General features: G+C 44.9%; 1 protein-coding gene across 3 annotated transcripts in view; it reads left to right on the forward strand.

The window, feature by feature from the left end:
• The window catches only part of GALNT18 (polypeptide N-acetylgalactosaminyltransferase 18), a 365,529-nt gene that overhangs the window by 300,641 nt on the left and 41,014 nt on the right, over positions 1-23,874 (forward strand). For 2 of the 3 annotated variants that reach the window (XM_050757416.1, XM_050757418.1), the window contains 2 exons: positions 3,162-3,299; positions 8,835-8,930. In XM_050757416.1, the coding sequence (XP_050613373.1) occupies positions 3,162-3,299; positions 8,835-8,930 (234 nt within the window). The remainder of the gene's footprint in view (positions 1-3,161; positions 3,300-8,834; positions 8,931-23,874) is intronic. The other variant, XM_050757417.1, reaches the window with a different exon arrangement.

Raw genomic sequence — 23,874 nt, forward strand, 5'->3', positions numbered from 1 at the left:
CTCAGAGCTGTGCGCTGAGCAGAACTGGCCCTCTCACCTGCTCCCTTAGCACGTCCAGTCCCCAGCTTTTGAAAGGCCGAAGAGCCTTCACCTCTTGCAACCTGCTACTTTAACTGAAAATCAGTTTATTTATCAATAAACAGAAACTCTGCAGCAAAACATCAATATTTTCTTAAGCAGGGTTCAGGAGCTCTAGACTGCTTCTCTTGCCCAAAGACAGGCTGAGTGCCAGGGATGGCTTGTCATGTGCTTCAGTGATAGCCCTCCTTTAAGTCTGGCTATAAGGAATTTTGTGACTATGTGGCTGCAATACTGGACACTTTTATGTGGCTAAGTTAATATATTTGTTTCCTAGGGCTATGGTAACAAATTACCATGAACTTGATGGCTTCAAACAACAGAAATTTATTCTCTAACATCCAGGTGCCAGCAGAGCTGTGCTCCCTCCAGAGTCTCGAGGGGGGAGCGTCCTTCCTTGCCTTGGCCAGCTTCTGGTGGCCCTGAGGGGTCCCTGGTTGTGGATGTATCACCTTAGTCTCAGCCTCTGTCTTCACATGGCCTTCTCCTCTTTGTCTCTATGTGTGTCCAGACCACTCTTTTTTCCTCTTATAAAGACATCAGTCATTTCAGTCATATATAGTCACATACAGTCATAATTTAGGCAAGCCCTAAATGCAGGATGATTTCATTTTGAGATCCTGAATTAATTGTATCTGTAAAGACCCTCGTTCCAAATAAAGTCGCATTCAGAGGTTCCGGGTAGACATGAATTTTAGAGAAGGCCACAGTTCAACTCACTACACCAAGTATTTGGCAAAAGAGGAAGATGCATTTATTGTTTTCTAATAAGGGCCAAGGTGACCTTCTCAGAGGTTTACTTTCTTCTCAGTGTATGCCTCCTGCTTTGAAGATGGGTTTGATGAAATTTACAGTAAACACACAGTGCAGATATGCTGAACTATTAAAACGGAAAGGCAAAAGTCAATTAATACACAGGAACGGGAAGGGGACTTCATACTCAGAAAGATAAGCTGAACAAAGGGCTAGTGCTTGAGCTTCGTTGCAGGAGATGGCCACCTGGTGGATTGTGTCTCTCTCATCTTTTACTCGATCATGTGGAGGGAGGCAAACTTTGCCCTGTTCCTAAGTGCAGAAAGATACTTTTCCTGTGGGAACCCAGAAGTTTAGGAAAACACAGAGGCCTTTGTGAGACAGGTTCTTCTAGTGGCTCCCTATAAAACAGACACAGTGTTAAATTTAGTCACATAAAGGCAATTATAACACAAAGGGAGAAGGAATGGATGGGTCCTAGGACAGTTTTCTGATATAAGGATAAAGTACCGTGGAGTGTAAATGGTTAATACTTAATGAATGCTTTGGAGTCGGAGTGGAAAGTAGATTACATCTGTTGCCAGTTCCTGTGTTCACCACTTCATAAATATTTTCTCCACCCAGCAATGTAGCTCATGCTCAGTGCTAGGACTGGGGGCACAGAGGTAAGTCTGATGGAAGTTTCCTGACCTTAAGGAGCCAGAGTCTAGCAGAGAAAGGCTCAGATAACAGCTGCAGAGAAGGCTCTGGGCAGGAGTGTGCCGCACACAAGTCACAGATGAGGTCATTAAGAAGTACTAGGAAGCCAAAATAGCTCCTTGTCATTCTAGAACTTTAACCGTCAGGCTGTAGCAGGTTCAAATTTTTATATTGGCTGAACTCTTGTGAGCAAAAAGGAATCTATCTCTTTTATATCTAAATTGTGTTTTCACTCAAGCCTACATTGTCTGATGTCAAAAATTTGCCTTGTTCATGTCCAGATAAATGCAGCCATTTTTGTGATCTTTCTCAGATATTTTAGACAAAATCTGCCTGACCTCAGTAACTTGATCCCTGGAGTTGATGTTTGAACCAGGGATTTACACAGAGAGCGTATGGACCACAGTGTCGGTGAGAGAGAGCTCACTTCTTCATCTGCCCTCCACTCTGGGTTGGCATCTTATGGGATACCACACGCCCATCTGCATGCTGGCCTTCATCCCTGCCACGGTGTCATCCTCTGAGACGCACTGGGTCTTCATCAGATCCCAGAGGATGGACCCTTCTGCAGCCTCTGCTTTTGCATCAGCTTTTTCTCAGCCAATTCTGTGCCCTATTCAACAGCTGGTATGCAGGCCCAGGAATTCTTAGTGCTGCCCAAGTCTGCTCTACAAGCAATGTGGGGAGGGGGGCTTCTCTAGCCTTCTCACTCCTGGACGCATTCACGTCTCACTTCTGCTCCCTGGCTGCTGCACCATGCTGGCTCAGGGGCCACCTCACTGATGCTCCTGAGAAAGGAGGGAAACAAGTACTCTAGACGCCAAGACTCCCAGGCTGAAGGAGTCTGCTTCTCCTGCAAGGACTTCGTCTGAGGAGGCAGAAGAATGGCATCTTCCAAATACACAGAGTAACATTAAAAGCAGAAACTCTAGACCCAGGTTAATTGGGTTCAAATCTCAGCTCCACCATTTATTAGTTGTGGGGCCTTGGGCAAGTTACTCAGGAGGTTACTGAACCTCTCTTTGTCTCAACTCATCATCCATAAAGGAGGATTATGTGGTGCTGTTTTATAGGTGTGAATGGGACAACATACATACATATAAATAAAAGTAAATAAATATAAATATATACTGCATATCTCATTCAGAATACGGCCTAGCACTCTGGAAATGTTTAAGCCTTAGCTGTTATGATTCTTAGGAATAGTATCAGAATTAGCATCATTTTATCTCAAAGCTTTTTCCTTCCCCTCTCTCTCTCACCTTAAAGCTCAGAATCTCTCACTTTGCCTCTTGAGGTAGGGAAAAGCTTTATTCAGATGGATTCTTCCCATTTCTTTCATCTACATCCAGACTATAGCTTTTTTTTTTTCTTTAAGGATTTGGCATCTTTATTTTCAATGGCCTTTGATGACAGTGCCCGGCAATGCCGACCTCATGTTTCGTAGTCTAAATGAGGATGTTTATGGGGTTAAGGTGCCCGTGGGAAAATGCAAGAGTTAACGTGCCACATGGTCCCTTCACTAGTCTCTAGGAATCTTGGTTGGCGGCACAAGGTCATGCCAAAGTAGAGTTTGGGGAGAAGCTGCAACCTGGGAGTGGCTTCACCTCTGCTTCCGCGTCCCTGTGCAGGACTCAGGAATTGACATCGGGGACATCACCGCAAGGAAGGCTCTGAGGAAACAGCTGCAGTGCAAGACCTTCCGGTGGTACCTGGTCAGCGTGTACCCAGAGATGAGGATGTACTCAGACATCATTGCCTACGGAGTGGTAAGGAGCTGGCCTCCTCCGGGTTTCATTCAGACACAGACAGAAAGAAGCATAGTGAAGAAAGAGAGAGGAGGGAAAGAGCCTCTCAGCTGCTCCCGTGAAGAACTGCAGTAGGCCTGGGGAGCGGGCGCGGGTTCTGCACCTGCAAGCCTTGACTTTTACAGCCCAAACCCCTCCAGTCCCTTGAGAGAGGTACTTGTCTCTCCTTTATAGTCCTAAGCAATTCAGCTCTGGCCCCACACCTGCATATTCCACTTAATAAAACACACAATAAAGCAGTTAGCTTAAGATTGAAAGGTAAGGTAACAAACACCTGCTGTTTTCCCAGCTGGGGTGCCTGAGGGTCTATGAGTCGCCCTGTGTGCCTCCCCTACCAAGGGGCTGATGCCTTCCATTCACATGCAGAGCCTCCCTGAGAAGAGTTCTAGAAACAGAGCCATCTTGAGTTGATTATATTTGCTGTATTTTTAGTACTGCTTGTTGATGGGCACAGAGCAGTTCTCCCTGATGAGAGGGAGCAAGATGGAGGGGGCAGAGCATAGAGTTTGGAGTCAGACAGACCTGGTTCAAATCTTAACCAGGCTGCTTCCCAGGTAAGTGTCTTAATGTCATGGGCCTCAGTTTCTTCATCTGTTAAACGGGGGTAATTCAGTACTATCCCCATAGAGTAAAAGAAAATCTAAGATTTGTAGATATGTGACCTTAGATGAAAATGTATTTTCTGTCTAAAGTTAAAATACTTTGAATATGATAAACTCTCCCATTTTTTCAATATTCCGTGGACCATACAGGTCAAATGCCATAAGGTATTTTAAATGGTATTTTGATTGATTTTTTGCTATCTTGCCTGGCTTTTGCTGACTTACAGTCTGAACACATAAACTTTTGCCATGACAAGCCCCCAAGACTACTCTGTAGGCTTAATTATATTATCTCCATGTCACAGATGGGGAAACAGAGTCAAAGAGTGATTTTCACAAGCTCACATAATCAGCAGTGAAACCAAGTCTAAAAAACCAGCTTCTGGTATCACTCTGATTCTTTCCTTTGGAGAGTGTCCCCTCAGACCTTTTTTGATATCTCAAGATGAAAACTTGAAGGAAGAACTGAGGTCTCTTCTTTTGATGAGCTGTGGTTAGAGCTGAGTTCAAAGCCTGCCCCAGATGAACAGGACAATTGCCTATGAGTGGGAAGAATCTGCTGAGAGATTGGGCTCAGTGCTCCCTATGTACCCCCAAACTCTTATATACATCCTAGGATTCCAAAGCAGACAGAACTGGAATCCTAGACCCACCCCCTCTAGCCCCAGGGTCTCTGTTATCCAGAATACCAGCTTGTAGGAGACAGTCTTATCCTCCCATGAGTGTCCCCATGGCATGGTTGACATATCCCAAGAGAACCATGCAGTGACCTCTCATCTCTCCACTTCTCAGTCTGGTGCAGTTCACATCTCAGCAAACACCTCAGCTAGTGCTGCTTAGGTAGTACCTGAGTCTCCAGATCCTGTTGTCACCATGGAAACACATTGCACTGTAAGGTGCCTATCTGTCCCATTCACCTCCCCAGAACCATCCTGAGGACACAGCTGCCTTTGATGCCCCACACTCTACCCATAGCAAGCTATGTGGGCTGCTTGGCCATGGTGGAACCCAATCCTAAAAGGAGAGTTATGCTGCTGTGGCTCCAGAGAAACTATTGGCCCCAAGCCTGCGTGAGCCAGGGCAAGCTTCTGGATTCATGTTTTCAGCAGGCTGTCAGCTGTGGCTAAGCAGGATTAGCCAAACTCCCCCAGAGAGGCAGGGGACGCAGTAACAGTAGAGGTGTGTACATGTGCCCACTGCAATTTTGGGTCCTGGCCAAAGGCATTCTCATCCTCCAAGCAAAAACATCTCATCTTATACGCATGTGCAACAGGTTTACCATGTAGGCCCTCCATGCCACCCCCAGAAACATTTGGTTTGTCAAATAGTAAGTGGAAAATACGGGGTTGTGATCTAGATCTGTCTGGGTTCAGAGCCGGGCCTATTTTTACTGTCACACTGAAAACCATTCGCTTGTCATCCCAAAGGGCTGAGCTGTGTTAGCCATCCCTGCGGCTGGCAGAGGACTCTGACCCCCTGCACATTCATCAGCCCGCCACTGCTCAGGGCCCAGCCACCCTCCCCTCCCTCCTGCCTCCTCCACGGGCCGAGCCCCTACATGAGCAGAGACATGCCTGCTTGTCAAAGAGCATAATAAACTCTTAATGGGGGCAACCTGGCTGAAGATGGGCAAAGTGGGATGCAGCCACAATAGCAAGAGTATTTGCTGGGTCTGACTCATTCTTCCTGGTAATTATTTTTGTCCTAAAATGAAGAGACCAGATGCCTTTTCAGGGGCATAATTTCTTTTTCCTTTTTCTATTCCAACTCATGACCAAATGACATTGTTCAGGACAAATGACTTCTGGGACTCTGAGTTGAGCCAGTATCAAGTCTATAGCCCAGCCCATTAATCCACTAATGGGCCCCATTAATGACTCCTGCAGGCCTAAGGACCTGTGGGCCCCATCGTGTGGGCATAAGTTTCCCCTGGATCATTGAGCTCCATGTCCAAGAGATGGGAGAGCATTGGATTAATCACAGCTCTGGTGCTGAGAGTAGAGATGGAGGGGCATCTGGAAACAGACATGCCTGGCTTCTGAATGTTAGCTTTGCCCCTTAAAGGCTATGTAAACTTGACAAGCTGCAAAACCTTAGTGGTCACAGTAATGCCATTTCATAGGGCATATTTTACAGTCTCAGGATTATAGCCATTTGCATTATGGAAAGAGCTTGGGTTTTGGAGTCTGACAGACCAGCTCTATCACTTGCCCGACTATGATTCCATTCATTTGGGAATGCCATTCATCTACTCATGTTTTTCATATACCCACTCACTCACCCACTCAACAAGTATTGACTGTCTCCTTTGTGCCTGGCCTATATGATATCCAATGAGACTGAGACCCAGTCTGATGACTAACAGGGGAGACAAACAAGTGAAGAAGGAACAAGAATGCAACTGGTTAAGTGCTACCCTAAGAGAAATGGGGTGCTAGTGAAGCACAGGGCAGTGATCTCATACAAGACTTGGGTTGGGAAAGGCTTCCAGAGTGGCAGATAAGCTGAGAGCCAAGGGAAGAGGCAAAGAGGAGGCCAAGACCAAGGGCGATGTGGGGAAGTGTCCACACAGGCTGAATAGCACTACAGACAGGGAGGAGAGGGGAGCTTGTTCCTACACCACAGTTCCTTCATCCTGGCTAGTCATTATGACAATTAGGTGAGACATATGTGGAAAGCACTTCACATGGTACCTGACACATAGACGCATTCCTAAAAGCTGGTTTCCCTGAATGGCTTTGAGGAAGGTTACAGCAGTAATAATAGCAGCTAACAATTATTGCAACATTTGTTATTTGCCAGGCCCTACGCTAAGCACTTGCAGATATTGTTTCACTTAATCCTCATAACAGCTTTATGAGGTAGGCACTATTATTATTCCTCTTTTAGAGGGGAGAAAACAAACAGGAAGGAGTTACATTGCGTTATTCAAGACCCCACAACTGGAGCCAGGTTTCCATCCCAGCCTGTTGCTTCTAGCTGCTTCAGTGGACTACCTTCCTAAGGGGTAGTGGGGGTGGGGGGTGGGCAGGAACGACACAGAGCCAGGGAGGACTTTATCAAAAGACACCCACCCTCTCACCCAAGCACTGGCATTAAGAACCCAGGGGAAAGCCAAGTCTAACATCAGGGCTCTCCAGGCCTTCCTCTTTGCAACAGCAGTTAGCAGATTTTCCTAATGGGTTACAGTGCTTGGCTTTAGATATGACACCCACCTCTTCGTGGGCTGTAGGACGAGAACAAAGTGTGTTTACATATGCTCTTCCCACTAAGGCAAACCAAGGAATTGGTTTATAATGGAGGATTTGCTGCAGAAATGCTACCGGGGGCTCTGCCTGAGACACACGTTCCTACAGTATTTCTTCAGAATCTCTGAACTGCGAGTTTGGGATTAAAGGTGCTACCACCCAGTAGAGGAAAGGAAGCTCAAAAGAAAAGAATTCAACTCTGTTCCTTGTCCCCTGTTAGGAACAGGGTATGCTTGGAGCACACATGGGCCTCTGGTTGTCGGCTCCATCTCATGCCTCTTCATTGGCTTCATTTCACTCCTGCCACAAGCCATCAGGAGTACAAAGGCCCTGCTGCTGTCTCTGGCCTCCCCCCAGATAGATGGCCTCCCTGTGGCCTCTTGTCCTTGTCTTCCCTGGATTCTGTTCTCCAGTCCCCTGTTCTGGGCAGAGTGTTTTGATGGCTAAGGAGAGAACCCCAGTCAAGCCAGCTCAAGTTAAGGTGAGGTGGGTGAAGGTACCATAGACTCTTACAGGAGTAGGAACTGAAGTACAGTTGGACATGGACACTACAGCTGGGAAGCCACTGAAGCTGCCGCAGGGGCAAGATGGTCTCTCTTGTCTCTCCTTCTGTCTGCCTCGTGCATCATCACATCCTTGTTCACAACTGGCTTTCTCTGCTTGAACATGGCCATGGCCAACAGAACCCCCCCATGCCCAGTTTAAACAGCCTTGCAATTCTAGTGGCCACCACCCACCAATTACAGTCTCTGGGTCCTGTTTAGGTTCCTAAGACAGATAAGAGAGTGATGAGATGGGGAGGAGAGAGGGAGAGAAAGAGAGTGATTAATTCTGAAGTGTGGATCGGTGCCCACCATGGTCCACTCAATTGTGGCCGGTGAGCAGGGCCATGAGGACAATGGGCTACCCTTTCCGAGGGCTGAGAGTGGGTGTAAGCAAGAAAGTGACATTGAATGTCAGCTCTCTTGCCCAGACATGTGTTAATTGCCAAGACTGGATCCATCCACCCATAGGTGAGGGTAAGAGATGCCGTTCTCTTCTCCTGCTCCCACCTTGGCCCCCTCCTCTTATTCTACCACCTGACCTCCCACTATGGAAGACCCTAAGCAGGTGGGCCAGCATGGGGCCTGGCCAAGCCACTGCTGGGTCTGCAGGAGGCAGAGAGCGTCTGGTCCCAGGGGACCTCTGAGGCCTGAAAATAGCTAACATGTTGCCCATTTTCCCCAACATTCAAGAGCAAAGATTTCCCTCAGGGACACTTGAAGGCTGTTGTTCCACCCCTGAGGAAGTGGAGGGGCTGAAGAGCAAGCACCATCTTGTGTGTGATATGCATGAGCTGAAGAGCAAGCACTGTCTTGTGTGTGCACATGCATGTGTATCTCTTATATTTGCCCAGACTGTCTCAACTCCCAGAACCCAGCTCACTGTTTAATGACATGTGTTTCTCCTTCAAAGGAGGCTGGTCTCCCCTCAGCACCTTTATGCAAGGCAAAAGCTGGTGCTTGTTGGTTCTATAGTGTTCAAGGGCCTTGGGCTGATTATGGAAATGAAATCTGTCCAGCAGAATACTTGTTTCTCCAGAGTTAATGCATTTGCTCTCTCTGTTCCTCTCTCTGTGGTGTGGCCATCTGGTCTCTGATGTTCAGCTGCAGAATTCTCTGAAGACTGATTTGTGTCTTGACCAGGGGCCAGATACAGAGAATGTCCCCATCATGTACATATGCCATGGGATGACGCCTCAGGTGAGTCCTCTAAGAGATTCCTGTGCCAGGAGTGTGCATGTGAGTGCCTGGCATGGGGAAGGAGAGCTAGGCTCTGTCATGGCAGCTCTGGGACCAGGGGCCTCTGGGGCTTTTCATTAGGGCACATCCTCGTGAGCTGAAGAGGATGGGTCACATCTGCCTTGCCTGGAAGGAAGGTGGGGCAGTAGATGCTATGACTCCAGGATCCTCCAGGATGGGGAGGATGAAAGGGGTTACATTTCTAAAGAGAAACACCTGCTTCCTTTGGGGAAACTATGGGTACATCACAGTTCTGACTCTGACAACCAAGCTGCTCCCTAGCAAGAGTGGGAGGTTCTCCCAAGCTCCCTGAAATGTCCGAGTCCCTTCAGAATGCCATGGCATGGTCTTCAGCTCTGCCCTTTAGTAGATCATAGCTGGGGCCAAAATTTATAGCCATGGGCCTTCTTTCCAGCTCTTCTTCTGACTTTCTCCTGGTGGAGAATGAAGGGCAGCTACCGGGAAAATAATTTATTCTTACAAATTCTCCATTCATAGTCTAAGCTTCAGATACTCAAAGAGGATGCCAAGACACAGGCAAGAGAAATGGTTCGTTGAACAAAGTACAGCAGACAACCCTTGACCAAGAATGTCATAGGCTGACCTGTTCTGAATTGATAACATTCCCAGAGTGTACTTATCTCCAGAAGTACACAATGATTTAAAAAGATATTTGAGCATATAAGATATGCCTATGTGTGCAATTACAATTAAAAGAGTATTTAAAAGAGCTGTTGCCTACCAAAACACACAACTGAAGGACATCATGACAAGTATGTCACTATGTGTGTGAATGATGAGCCCTCCCAGGGACTGGCCATTGTCACCGCTACCATCTTGTCCTTTTGGGGGACTGAGTTGCTGTGACATTACTGGCTGGTTAATTGCAGGCCAGCAGATCAGGCTACGCCCACAGGACCCAGTATGGCAACACATTCTTCATTGTTACAATGGTGTGACATTTTTAATGAGTGACTATCTTTTTAAACATTATATTGAAGTAAAACATATATAGAGGGAATACATGAATTATAAGTGTACAGCTTAATCAATTTCCAGACTGAACACACCCAGATCAAAAATAAGAGTATTGCTGCCTGATTTTGAATTCTACATAAGTAGGATTATATAGTATATATTTTCTTACGTTGACTTCTTTCATAATTATATTTTTTTAATTTTTATTTTTATTTCAATGGTTTTTGAGATTCAGGTGGTTTTGGTTACATGGATACTTGGATAAGTTCTTCAGTGGTGATTTCTGAAATTTTAGTACACCCATCACCCAAGCAGTGCACATTGTACCCAGTATGTACTCTTTTATTCCTCACCCCTCCTCCCAACCTTCCCCGCCACATCCCCAAAATCCATTATGTCATTCTTATGCCTTTGCCTCCTCATAGCTTATCTCCCACTTATATAAAAGCGAAATCATACGATATTTGGTTTTTCATTCCTGGATTACTTCACTTAGAATAATGGCCTTCAGCTTCATCCAAGTTACTGCAAAAGACATTATTTTATTTCTTTTTATGGCTGATTAGTATTCCATGATGAATATATACCACATTTTCTTTATCCACTCGTTGGTTGATGGGCACTTAGGTTGGTTCCATAGTTTTGCAATTGTGAATTGTGCTGCTATAAACATGCGTGTGCATGCATCTTTTTCATATAATGACTTCTTTTCCTTTGGGTAGATACCCAGTAGTGGGATTGCTGGATCAAATGGTAGTTCTACTTTCAGTTCTTGAAGGAATATCCATACTGTTTTCCATAGTGGTTGTACTAATTTATATTCCCACCAGCAGTGTAAAAGTGTTCCACACACCAAAAGAAATAATCATTAAACAGACAACCCACAGTGTGGGAGAAAATATTCACACACTATGCATCCAACAAAGGATAAATATCCAGAATCTACAAGGAGCTCAACAAATCAACAACAACAACAAAAAATAATCTCATCAAAAAGTGGGCAAAGGATATGAATAGACAATTCTCAAAAGAAGATATACAAACAGTCAACAGACATATGAAAAAAATGTTCTGCATCACTAATCATCAGGGAAATGCAAATTAAAACAACAATGAAATACCACCTTACTCCTGCAAGAATGGCCTAACTAAAAAGTCAAAAACCAATAGATGTTGGCATGGATGTGGTGAAAAGGGAACTCTTTCATCATTACATTTCTGAGATACATCCCTGCTATTACATGTAGTTGTAATTTGTTCATTTTAACTACTGTGTAGTATTCCATTTTATAAGTATACCATAATTCATCATCTATTCAACTGCTGATGGACACTTGAACTACAGCCAGTTTGGAAGTATCATGAATACTGCTGCTATGAACAGCCTTGATCATGTCGTTTGGTATACATATATGCTCACTTCTTTTGGATTTATGCCCAGAAGCAGAATTGTTGAGTCATAGGATTGACATATGTTCACTTTTAGTATACATTGCCTGTATTAGTCTGCTCAGGTTTCCAAAACAAAATATCACAGGCCTTAAACCACATAAACTTATTTCCTCACAGTTCTGGAGGCTGGGAAGCCCAAGATCAGAGTGCTGGCCAATTCAGTGTCTGGTGAGGGCTCCCTTCTTGTCTTGAAGATGGCCACCTTCTTGCTGTGTCCTCACATGGGAGAGGCAGATAGCACACAACAATGAGCCCTCTGGTGTCTATTCTCATAAGGATGCTAATCCTGTCAGGTCAGGGCTGTATCCCTGTGACCTCACTTAACCTTAACTTAAAGATTTGAAGAATTATCAGCTATCCATGTTGCAAAAAACTGAGAAAGCTCTTTCTGAAAATAATGCTAAGGTGTGGCTCATGATAAAGAGAACATGAGTTTGACTTAGGTGGACTTTGCCAGCCATTTCAACAGAAGTTGAATAGAGATGAAATTACACCTGTAGAGAGACTGCCAGTTTGAACTAAACGGGAGACAGAGAAAGTGGGATGGAATGAAAGAATGCTGTTCGACTTTGGAGTCCATAGGACCGTAAGGACCATAGAGCTATTTGGCTGTCAATGTGCTCTATTCCTCAAGAAAAGGAAGAATGATGCAAAAGGCATTTTTAGGGATTGTCAGGACTGCCACTCCCACATAAGGCCAGGAGAAGGGCTGGTGCCCTGTCTAGCCTAAGGGCCAGGGCCACCCCACACAGCCATGGTAGTGATGCTGGCACCCCAGTAGGCCTGGAGGGCAGAGCATTGAGCCAAAGAGGGCTATTCTCGAGCCTTAAGAGCTAATGGAATTTGACTTGCAAAGATTTTGAGCTTGCTTGGGACTCATCACTCTTTCCTTCATTCTGATGTCTCCTTCTGGAATGAGAATATCTATTCTATGCCTTTCCCACAGTTGTGTTTTGGAACCACATGACTGATCTAATTCCACAGGCTCACATTCGAAGAGAAATTTTTCCTTGGGATGAATTGTACTTGGAGTCTCATTTACCTGATGTAGATGATATTTAGTTGAGACTTTGAACTTTAGAGTTGATGCTAGAATGAGTTAAGACCTTTGGGGCTGTTGGGATGGAATGATGTATTTTGCACGCCTTAAAAACATGCATTTGGGGAAGCCAGGGGCAGATTGTTATGGACTGCATTGTGCCCCTCCTTGAAAATCATATGTTGAAACCCTGACCCTGGTAGTATTTCAAGTGAGGAAGTAATTAAGGTCAAGTCAGGTCATAAGGGTGGTGCCCTAATCTGATAGGATTAGTGTCCTTATAAGAGTAGACATCAAAGAGCTTGATCACTAGCTTTCTTTTCTCTCTGCCATGAAAGACACAGTGATACAGCAGCTGTCTGCAAGCCACGAAGTAGTTCCTCAGCAGAAACTAAATTGGCCAGCATCTTGATCTTGGACTTCCCAGCCTCCAGAACTGTGAGAAAATAAAATTGTTATTTATGCCACCTAGTCTGTGGTACTTTGTGACAGCCTGAGCCAACGAATACACTGCCAAACAATTTTCCAAAATTGTTTTACCAATTCTTACTTCTCCCAGCTTTATATTAGAGTTCTAGTTCCTCTACATCCTTGCCAACATTTGGTATTACCCATATTTTTATAGCCATTGCAGTGGGGGTATAGTACTATCACTCTGTGGTTTTAATTTGCAGTTCTCTGATTATTAATGAAGTTGGGCACCTGGGTTTTCAGCATAGAATGTCTTCATGTTATCCTTGAATGTGGACCAAGGTAGCCAGGTCACAAGTAGTTGGTCTTTCCACAAATTCTTGCTCTGCTTTCTGATACTTGTGATCTTATCTGGACCATTGGACAAATGTTGAATGTTTTGTCTGTGTGATAGTAGGTGTTGGCCTGAGCAGAGGCTGCCAGTTCTCTACCAGCTGCAGATGATACAATATAGGACATTATCTGTCATAGTTACAGTGTGGATTCTGGAGCCAGATTGCCTGAATCTAAATACCAGCTTTGAACCTTTCTAGTTGTAAAATCTTGGCAAGGTTTTAAAATCTGGGCCTAATTTTTAAATTTGTAAAATGTGGATTAATAATGGTAGATACACCAAAAATGTTGTTGTGAGGATTTAACACATGTGAAATATTTAAAACAATACCTGGTATGTAGTAAGTCCTCAATAAATGTTATCTATTAGTATTTCTATAAGGATAGTGTTACCATTATTACTCCACTCTAATCCTAACTCCTGTTCAGTGTAAATACCCTCAAGGTTCTAGCTGCAACCAACCCTGGACTGACTTTCCTTGACCCCATGGTGCCATCTGCCATGGGGGCCTGCCCTGGTCAAAACCTACCCATAGGCCAGGCATGGTGACCCACACCTGTAATCCCAGCACTTTGGGAGGCCGAGGCAGGCGGATCACCTGAGGTCAGGAGTTAGAGACCAGCCTAGCCAACATGGCAAAACCCTGTCTCTACTAAAAATACAAAAAAATTAGCCAGGCATGGTGGCGCACACCTGTAATTCGAGCTACTCGGAAGGCTGAGGCTGGAGAATCACTTGAACCTGGGAGGCAGAGGTTGCGGTGAGCTGAGATTGCACCACTGCCCTCCAGCCTGAGTGACAGAGTATGAGACTCCATCTCAAATAAACAAAACAAAACAGAAAACCCACCCATAAACTACTGGAGCATCACTGAGTTACTATGTCACCAAAAATGTAAGGGAGTTAAGGAAAGGGCAGTGAAGTGGGCATTGGGATGCTTGAGTTCAAGGGTTTGTCTTGCCACACAATTGCAACATCACCTTAATCTTCTCTGGGCTTTTATTTTGTTTTACTATTTTATTGAGGTAGAATTTTACACTAAAATACACAAATCTTAAGTGCACAATTCTTAACTTTGTATACACTGTACGATCACCATTAAGTTCAAACCTATGATTCCAGAAGGCTTCCTCATTTGTCCTCTTGGACATACCTCCACCCAAAGGTAAGGATTGTTTTGACCACTCTCACCACTGATGAGTTTCATCTGAGCCTGTATTTCTGTCTGCAGATGATGAAGCTGGACTGGGTTTCTTTAGGCCCAACACTCCCAGCTCTGACAATCTGCTTATCTCTAATTCCTTTGTTTTGAAATTCAGTTGGCCTGGGAAACTGTGAATTTGTGCTTGCCAGGAATGCTAGGAACTGCCTTTGTAAATAAGCTTCTTGATGTGAAGCTGCAGCAAGTCTCAAAAGACTTGGGTCTCCCTTCCCCATTCCCCAAAGCCACAGAACATGCAGCTGGGCTGTACAGGGAGCACTTGGTGTCCGGGTGACCTTTCACGCCAGGCTGTGCTCAGATGCACAACTGTCAGTGCTGTGTAGGGAGGTTTGGGACCAGTCTCAGATTATACACATTTCCCAGGAAGGGGTAGGGATGCTGCTGTGGTAGGACTCTGTTGAGGCTGTGGCCTGCCCACTGAGCTGGGAGAGCTGGAAAGGACAAGGTTATCCTGGGGATGGGCTGTGTATTCCCAACCTGAGCTCCTACATCCACCCATGATAAATGCAGGGGTAGGGGTTGAGTGAAGGGTAAGGGGATGCTGTCTGGCAAGACTTCCCAAAGGCATCTTCCAGACTGCAAGAAGTTCACTGCTCATGGAAGAGTAAGAAAAGGGGTACTCTAAGATGTGCTACCTGAGGATGAAGTCAGGGTACATCTCAGAAGGAGACTGTGGAAAGGTGAGGACCCCAAAGATCCTCTGAATCCTGCAGACTTGGCCCAAATCAAACATTCAACATGCATTTTCAGGAATGTCACCCCCTCCTACTGGCAGCTCTCAGCAAAATCTTTCTTGTTACCATGGCCACATAGGACAAGGAGAGCTTTGGGAAAGTCATGCATATGGGGATGGAACTGTCACATGCCATTGTGCAGGTTGTGCACTGTACAACTGCAGGAGATGGAGGTGGCACTTCACATTGTTGCCTGGGGAATATAAAGCAACGCAGGGTAATGGTGTTTCTGACCTCTTCTATGGAACCTTACATATTCATCCCTAAACATCACACTTGATAGGAAGCCTGAAAATGCTGAAAGACAATTTCTGAGGCAATATACAGTGATTAAGAACCAGACTATATGGGTTTAAATCCCAGCCATGCCACTTACTAACTGAGTCTCTTAGGTGAGTGTCTCCTCATGCTTCAATTTTGTTGCCTGGAATGAAATTGGCTGGTGGTTGGTGGCCCCTTGACTTGTAGCAGCATAAGAGAGAATATAGTAGTGCCAACTTTGCAGAGTTGTTATAAGGGTTAAATAAATCAATGCACATAAAGTGTTTAGAGAACAAAACCTGATACACAGTCATTGCTTACTAAATGTTGGCTATTGTTATTATTACCAGATTGGTAAAGACACTCGAGACTGTGTCCTTGAATTAATAGAATAGGAATTGTTTAGCTTAAAAAGAGAACAGATTTAAGGGGGACGTTAAAACTCCTTCCAAATTATAAAGACGCAGAGTTTTGGCTGAGCATGAGGAAACTCTTCCCAATCATTGGCTCAGGTTATTTTGACATCTCTGTCATCAGCACTGAGCCATGTTTGGCAGGCTCTGGGGACATTCTGAAGGATTTTTATATCATGTAGGCTCTTAAGGTAAGGAATTCCTAAGGGCTCTTGCACCCTGGAATTGTATGACTTTTTAATTCATTACCTTGTCCAAATCAAGGTAATGGCTCATAGCAGCATAACTCTACCCTTCACATGACATTCTCCGTGTGTGTCTGTGTCCATAGTGCTCCTTTTCAATGAACAGCATTCATGTGCCAGATACCGTTCTTGGCCCTGGGAAACAGGGATGAACCAGAAAAAAGTGACTGTCCTTATGAAGCTACATTCTGGTGCTAGAAACAGACTATTCTCTATTTTCTAATCTTCAAATCTTCACCACAGCCAAGATTTGAATTTGTTTCTCTCTTGAGCATTACATATGGGCAACATTTGAGCTTCATGACTTGGATTTCAGCCAGCAATGGCCAAGAATGGTGAAAGTGTAGGAAGCGCAAGAAGGCAGGACTGCAGGCTGGCCCCGTTCATCTTGCTGACTTTGTAAGATGGTTAAGCAGGTACTGAGTGCATTTGAGGAACTGAGTATCTGTAGGCATTTTCTAAAGAAAAATGTTAAAATAATATGGAGAGATTAAACGCAAAAGTGGTTCATGTCCTATGGGGAAATAAAATTATAGCTTTTCATGTGATCTTTTCTACACAGACAGAAATCTAGGAGTTAGCGTACAACTTCATAGTGTCTGAGTGAGAACCAAAAGGTAAATAGCAAAGTCAAACATGAGTACATTCTCTTGGAAAATTATATACTCTTGGGTGTGCCCGTTAATGTCTTAGGATAATATTAAAACGACAGGCCACCTCCCCTCTTTGTTTTTGCCTTATTTCTAGGTTTCAGGTATTTTTCTTACTCTTTTCACAAAGTTTTTTGAAGGTTGAGGGACACTCTAGGCCACTAGTGACTCAGTGACTCTTATGGGTCATAGTTTGACCATGTGACCTTTTCCCCTGCAGAAGTTTCCTGGGGCTGCCATAACAAAGTACCACAAGCTGCATGGCTTAAACAACAGAACATGTCTCACAATTCTGCAGCTTAGAAGTTTGAGATTGGTCTCAGTAGGGCCAAGCTCCCTCTGAAGGCCTAGGAAAGATTTTACTCCAGGCTCTTTCCTAACTTCTGCCGGTCCCTTGGCTTGTAGCAGCTTAACATCATACTTCTCATGGCATTATCAGTCTGTGTGTCTGTGTACAAATTGCCCCTTTTTCTAAGGACACTACTCATGTTGGATTAAGGGGTCCATTCTACTTCTGTGTGACCTCATGCACACGTAATTATATCTGCAATGACTCTATTTCCAAATAAGATTATATTATGAGGTACTGGGGGTTAGGACTTTCACATATGAATTTTGGGGTGACAATCCAACCTGGGTCACCTCCAAGTGGAAATGGAAACCTGACTCTCACTTTCTAGGCCAAAAAGTGTCTCCTATCACTTCCTCTCTCATTTCATTGGCCAGACCTGGTAACATGGTCCTGCCTGACTCAGAGGGGTAGCAAGTTGTGGTTTTTCTGTGTGTCCAGGTCTTGTCTTTGTCACAAGAACTTAGATATTTTCTAAATCAATGTTACCTCTGACAAATAAAAAATAATAATAAGAAGAAAATGGCATCTGGGATGTGAACTGACTTGCCTGAAGTCACACTGCAAGTTACTGGCAAAGATGGGACTAGGAAGGATGCCAGTATTTTGACTTCCAGTTTCTCCTTCATTGTTTCATTCATTCATTCATCAAACATATGATAGATTGTCTTTTATGAAGTCCTCATATTTTGGAAAGTTTCATTTTCCTTGAAGAAGAAGCTTGGTCTGGCAATAAAAAACAAAACTGACAAGTGGAACCTAAAGAATTTCTGCATAGCAAAAGAAACTATTAACAGAGTAAACAGACAACATACAGAATGGGAGCAAATATTCACAAACTATGCATCTGATAAAGCTCTGCGATCCAGAATCTATAAGGAACTTAAATCAACAAGCAAAAACAAATACCCCATTAAATGGGCAAAGGACATGAGCAGACAGTCCTCAAAGGAAGACATACAAGCAGCCAACAAACAATGAAAAAATGCTCATCATTACTAATCATCACAGAAATGCAAATCAAAACCACCATGAGATACCATCTCCCACCAGTCAAAATGGCTATGATTAAAAAGCGATAGGAAGAGTTTTGTGGAGCAACTTATAGTGGGATCCAGTGGGGCCCAAAAATATTGGAGACCCAAAGACATCTTGGGCGGGACAAAGGGACAGGTTTCACATCTGTGTTTAAACCTTTTGAGAGACTGTGCTTCAATGCCATTGAAAAAGTTCACTCTGTTGTCGTTGTGATATTCCCAGGTCTCAGAGAAGGCCTTGGATAGGAGAAAATAGAGTGTAACTAATCCAATTAGTGAGGTGAAGCTGCTGAGAACCACGCTAATTAGTTAATGCGTAAACGTAACCATTTTATTTAAATTAGCAGCAAATTTCAAGCAATCCTCAGAATAACTGAGAATATTAGCCCTGATTAGTGTAACAGCCTGGAAAATTTCTTCTGGTGGGAAACATACAATAGTGGGGTCTCCCCACCAGGTCTTTATTCAGTCAATCACTCATTCATTTGTTCATCCAATAAACATGTGTTGAGTATTATTTTATGCCAAGCATTATAAGACAAAAAGGCAGCTTTGCCCAAGTCCCTGCCCTGGAGGAGTTCCTGTCTGGAGAGGGAGGTAGGAACTTAGATGATCACAGTTTATATAATGAAATCTTGCAACCTACTGCTCCACACTCCCTTCCCACTAGCCCACAAAAAGAGAGAGCAGGAATAAAACCAGGTCTGGGGATTTCTTCCGTTCTTTCTGCCTAAATTTATTAGACAGTAAAAGATATGGGGGTTTTGGGGGAGTGCTCTTTCTATGGAAAGGTAAATTCTTGGTTATAGGAGAAGAAAGATGAAAGCGACTTTAATTCCTTCTGATGTTTTTGAAATACTAAAGCTGCCACGTTTATGCTTCAGGAAGTGCTTTGACTCAAGGTTTAAAGATTAGAGTTGAGATGAAAGAAGTACTCTATTTTAACCTGGAGATGAATTCCATGAAGCCATCACCTCTCCCCTGCGTGGTATTGGCCCCAGTGTCTGCAGGGGCATTAAAGACCTCTCATGGATTGTGCTTGCACCCCCAGACCTTTCGCGTCACATCTCAGAGACAATTGCAAAAGTTTTCCTTTGTGAGCCAAGAATTTAAATGTCTAGCCACTACTCTGTGGCCTTTGGCAAATTTCTCCAGTTTTCTATGATTTTTGTCTGTAAATAAATAAGAATACCAGGCACTGGGTGGCTGTGCAGTTTGGAAAAAGCCCTGAGTTTATTTCTTGGCTTTACCATTATGAAGTTGTGCCCTCCGTGACTCTGTGGCGTGTGGTTCCATTGCTCAGGCGCCTGCTGGTGAATGGTATTGGGAGCCCTGACAGGGTAGTGTTCGGGGGAGCCTCACACACTCCTGCAGCTTTGCCTGGTCACCTCCAGCTTTGCATTATTTAGGGGCTAATCCAGATAGGGTTAATTGGGTCTCTGTACTTATTGTCCTCTGAGCTGTCACCTCGCCTGGTTCCAGGGACCACCGTTCACATCAGTACAGGGTGATGTGGGGACTGGCCCTGTGAGGCTCTCAGCTTCTGCTTGCCGCACGTTCCGTTTCTCGGTGCAGGGTGGTTGTTTGAGGGGGTGTTCTTTGCTCCAGAGGACCCAGGGCATTGGTGGATGTGCAATGTGGTAGAAAGAGTGCAGACAAGAGATCAGATAAGGGTTGGGGTCCAGGCCCCGTTCTGCCCGTACCACATGTGTGACAGGGGCAAGTGATCTGATCTTTCTAACCTCAGTTAGGTTCATAATCTGTAAAACTGGGATGTAACTTGCACATCACTGAAGTATTGTGAGGGATGTGATGGCCTGTATGCCATGGTGCCTGGCCCAGTGCCCCGCATGTGATGGTGATGGTAGGTGTTACTATGCCTCACCCAAGAGCAAACACTCCACGGGTGAAGAAAGGGGACATTGGAGGCTAAGAGTTGGGCTGAACACCTGCGGTTATCCCCACTCCAGTGTCCCTGGGCTGGGGTGGCTCCCTTCATTCCAGCAGCCCTTTGAGAATCCATGAAGACCCCATGCCTAACGTATCCTTGCCTGTGTTCCGGAGCTCAGGAACGTGCTCTTCCGACTGTCTGCTCATGGGTAAGTGATGACGGAGTGAGTTTCAATAATCCAGCCTGTAGTCTCACTCCTTCCTGATGATCCCACTGAAAGGACGTGAACGGACCTTGCTAGGTTAACCAGGCTGTGAATCTCAGCTCTGCCACTGGTTGGCTTGTGACCTGGGACAGAATATGTAATTTCTCTTTACCTCAAGTATCTATAACTTAAAGTGTAGTTCATAGGAAATACCATATAACTGTGGGTTATATTATTTTTATGTCTTAATATATAATATTTATATATGTGTTTATGCATTTACTTCTGTATGTACACACACACACACACACACATACACACACATAATTAGTATGTGTCCGTCTCTGCTAGACACTTTCAGTATGTCAGTTGATGTAATCTCAAAACCACCTGACAGCTTATCCTCATTTGGCTCAAACATGTAAAGATGTCCCTAGGTCCCACCACCAATAGTTGAGTGTGTAAGCCATAAGTCCTAGAACATGATTATAGGTTTTACTGTGTCACAGCCAGAAGCAACTGCTCCCATGGTGAAGGCTGGGAAGAGGAGGGCTAGCATCCAGCAGCCCTGCTTTCTCCAGCAGCACTGCCTCCTTAGATTCCACGGCCTCCACAGGGCATGGCCCAAAGGACTTTCACAGCTGCCTACTGGAACCTGCCTGCAGTTATCCCTGATTCTCAGGCCACCCAGAGCTGGCGCCCATTCTCTGGGTGAGGTGAGCACCCAGCCGGCTTCCCACCCTGTGTTTAGAAAGAACCTTATTTCCATTTCTCTTTTCGGAGTTGCAAAAGAGAGGCAGACCAGCCGTCTCCTGCCTGGACACATCAGCTCAGTGTGGGGGGTGCAGGCAGACAGGGAGGGAGCCCACGGATGTTATAGGCACACAGATGTTAGTGCCGCAGTGCTAACCTTCTCTGCACCAAGTGATGGTGAACTCTGGGCTGCTCCTGCAGCTTCCATGCTAAAAAAAGGAGCTGCTTGATTTGTTATTCATTCCACATGATATGTTTTTCACTTCATGTCCAAACTCCGCAGAGTTGTAAACAGTGAGTTTTGCATGACTTTTATTAAGCTCCTGCAGACTGGGAAGAAGCAGTCATTAGCAGCTCCACAGTGGGCCCATGTTCAGACTCACTAACGAGAGATGGACTGAGTCTCTTGCCCTCCACCCACCATTCTTTGGAGAGTCTTGCTTCCCAGGCCTCTCTGGCCTTGGGGACAGGTCACCAAGCCCAGTGACAGAGGAGCTGATTTTAGATCCCGCCTTGGCTCTGTGCTCTCTGACAAGTCACGTTACCTCTTTGAGCCTTCCTGATCAGTAAAATGGGGGCGGGTGCTGTTAAATAAAGTAACAAACCTGCATGTGCCTAGCACCAAATCAGGCACAGAACTGGGCTCAGTAATATTGGTCTCTTGTTCAAACTGGAGTAATCTCTCAACAAACATTCATGATTATTAAAGGTAGCTTGCATTTGTTGCTTACTGTTTCTAGGTGCTTTGTGAATGTAAGCTCGGTTAATACTCTCAAAGGCCCTTTGAAGTAGGCACTGCTATTATCCAGTCTTTACAGGTGAGAAAACTGGGGCTTAAGGCAGGTATGTAACTTGCTCAAGGTTACACAATTACTGAGTGGTAGAACCTGGTTTGGAACCCAGGTTGCCTAACTTCAGACCCCATGCTCAGAGCCATGACTCAATACTGTCTCCCTGGTTTAGTTAACACGTGGCTCCCGCTCTCAGGAAGTTCTCTAGACAGAGACAGGACAATAAGCCATCACAGGGTGGTGTGATGCCAGCTGGGCACACAGGCAATGTGCAGTGCACACTTGCTAATGAGTGAAGGTTGCAGTGAGAATATGGGATGGACTTCCTGGTTAGTCAACTACCCAGGCATACTCTTCTCCTTAGGATCTCAAGGAAAACTGAATCTAATTTGCAGTTTTCTCCCTGACAGTACTGACAGCAGGTTTCTAAGATTTGGTTGGAGGAGATTTGAAAACATCACTCAATCAGTGCTACCCTTCCCCATCCACCCTGGGCTTGGTCACAGGCTGCAGGCTACAGGCTCATAAGCTCCCTCCTGGCTTGTGAGGGCTGTCTACACACGCCTCCTGCCTTTAAGGTTCTCCACTTTCTCTGAGGAATTGAGGTACCCATCTCCCCACTGGGAGATACCTAATCTCAGCATTCCAGGGCCTGAGCATTAGAGCCAAAGCCCCCCACTTCCCTTCTTCCCTTTCTCATCCCTCAAGCCTCAGCCCAAAGCCTACTTCTTTAGGGCAGTGTTTCCTGATTATCCCATCTAAGGTGCCCTTACTTGTTATTCTTAGATCTCTGTACCTTGTCTGATTTTTTTACAGCTCTTGGATTTGGTGATTATTTGTGAATTGTTACACCTGATGGTCTTTCTCCACCACTAGATGGTGAGTTCCTCCAGGGCGAGGCCTTTGTTTTATTCTCCAGGTGGCCCCTTGTTCCTAGTGCACCACCTGGCACAGGGAAGCCACTCAATGCACCTCTGTTTCCTAAATGAATGTTAAGAAAGTTGTTGATTTTTTTATGTAAATGAAGGCTTAGCCAGTCTTCCACACAGAGCTCTCCTAGCAGCCTGCACAGACACACAGCCCTTGAAAATTCCCAGCCTTAATCTCCAGCCTGTTTTTTCATCTGTAAAATGGGGTTAAAGCCATCTACCTTGTAGAGGCTTCGTGAAGATTAAGGGGAGGGATACAACTGACCCTTGAACAACATGGGTTGGAACTACGTGGATCCACTTAGATACAAATTTTCTTCTGCCTCTGCCACAGCAAAACAGCCCCTCCTCTTCCTCCTCCTCTGCCTGCTGAGCACGAAGATGCCCTCCACCCACCATTCTTTGGAGAGTGAAGAACTTTATGATGGTTCATTTCCGCTTAGGAAATAGTAACTGTATTTTCTCATTTTGAAATTTCTTATTTCTATTTTCTTTTCTTTAGCTTACTTTATTGTAAGAATTTGGTATATAATACACATAAAACACAAAATATGTGTTAACTGTTTATGTTATCAGTAAGGCTTCTGGTCAACAGTAGGCTGTTAGCAGTTGTTTCGGTGGAGTCAAAAGTTATACGTGGATTTCCAATGGCATGGGGAGTCAGCACCCCAACCCCTACATTATTCAGGATCAGCAGAAAATAGGATGCTTGGCACCAAGGCTGGCACACATGAAACCCTCAATCAACCAGGTAATCGCTGTTATTCTAGTATTAGTATTAGTTATTATTAGTCAAGATAAGAGCTGGCAGAATCTGTATCTGTTTATCACATTCAGTATCTTTGTATGGAGACCTGGGATGGGAGCTTGAGAGATGTGCCCTCCCCTACCGGGATAGAAGCCAGCTCCTGGTTATCTTTCTTGATGATGGACCAGTTGCTATGGGCACAGGTTGGGAAAGAGCAGGGGACACCTCCTTCTGTTAGTGTCTCTCCTGCCACCAAGTCATGCTGGCACATGATGCTGACCTGCCTTTCCATTTGACTCAACCCCCAGGCAGGAAACATGTAAACTCCTCAGACCCCAAGGATTGGCAGGGCTGCTTTCACTAACACTTCCCCTTTCAGCTTTCTATAATTCATTCCCCCATT

This window comes from Macaca thibetana, chromosome 14, assembly GCF_024542745.1.
Source record: "Macaca thibetana thibetana isolate TM-01 chromosome 14, ASM2454274v1, whole genome shotgun sequence".
NCBI classification, from domain to species: Eukaryota; Metazoa; Chordata; class Mammalia; order Primates; family Cercopithecidae; genus Macaca; species Macaca thibetana.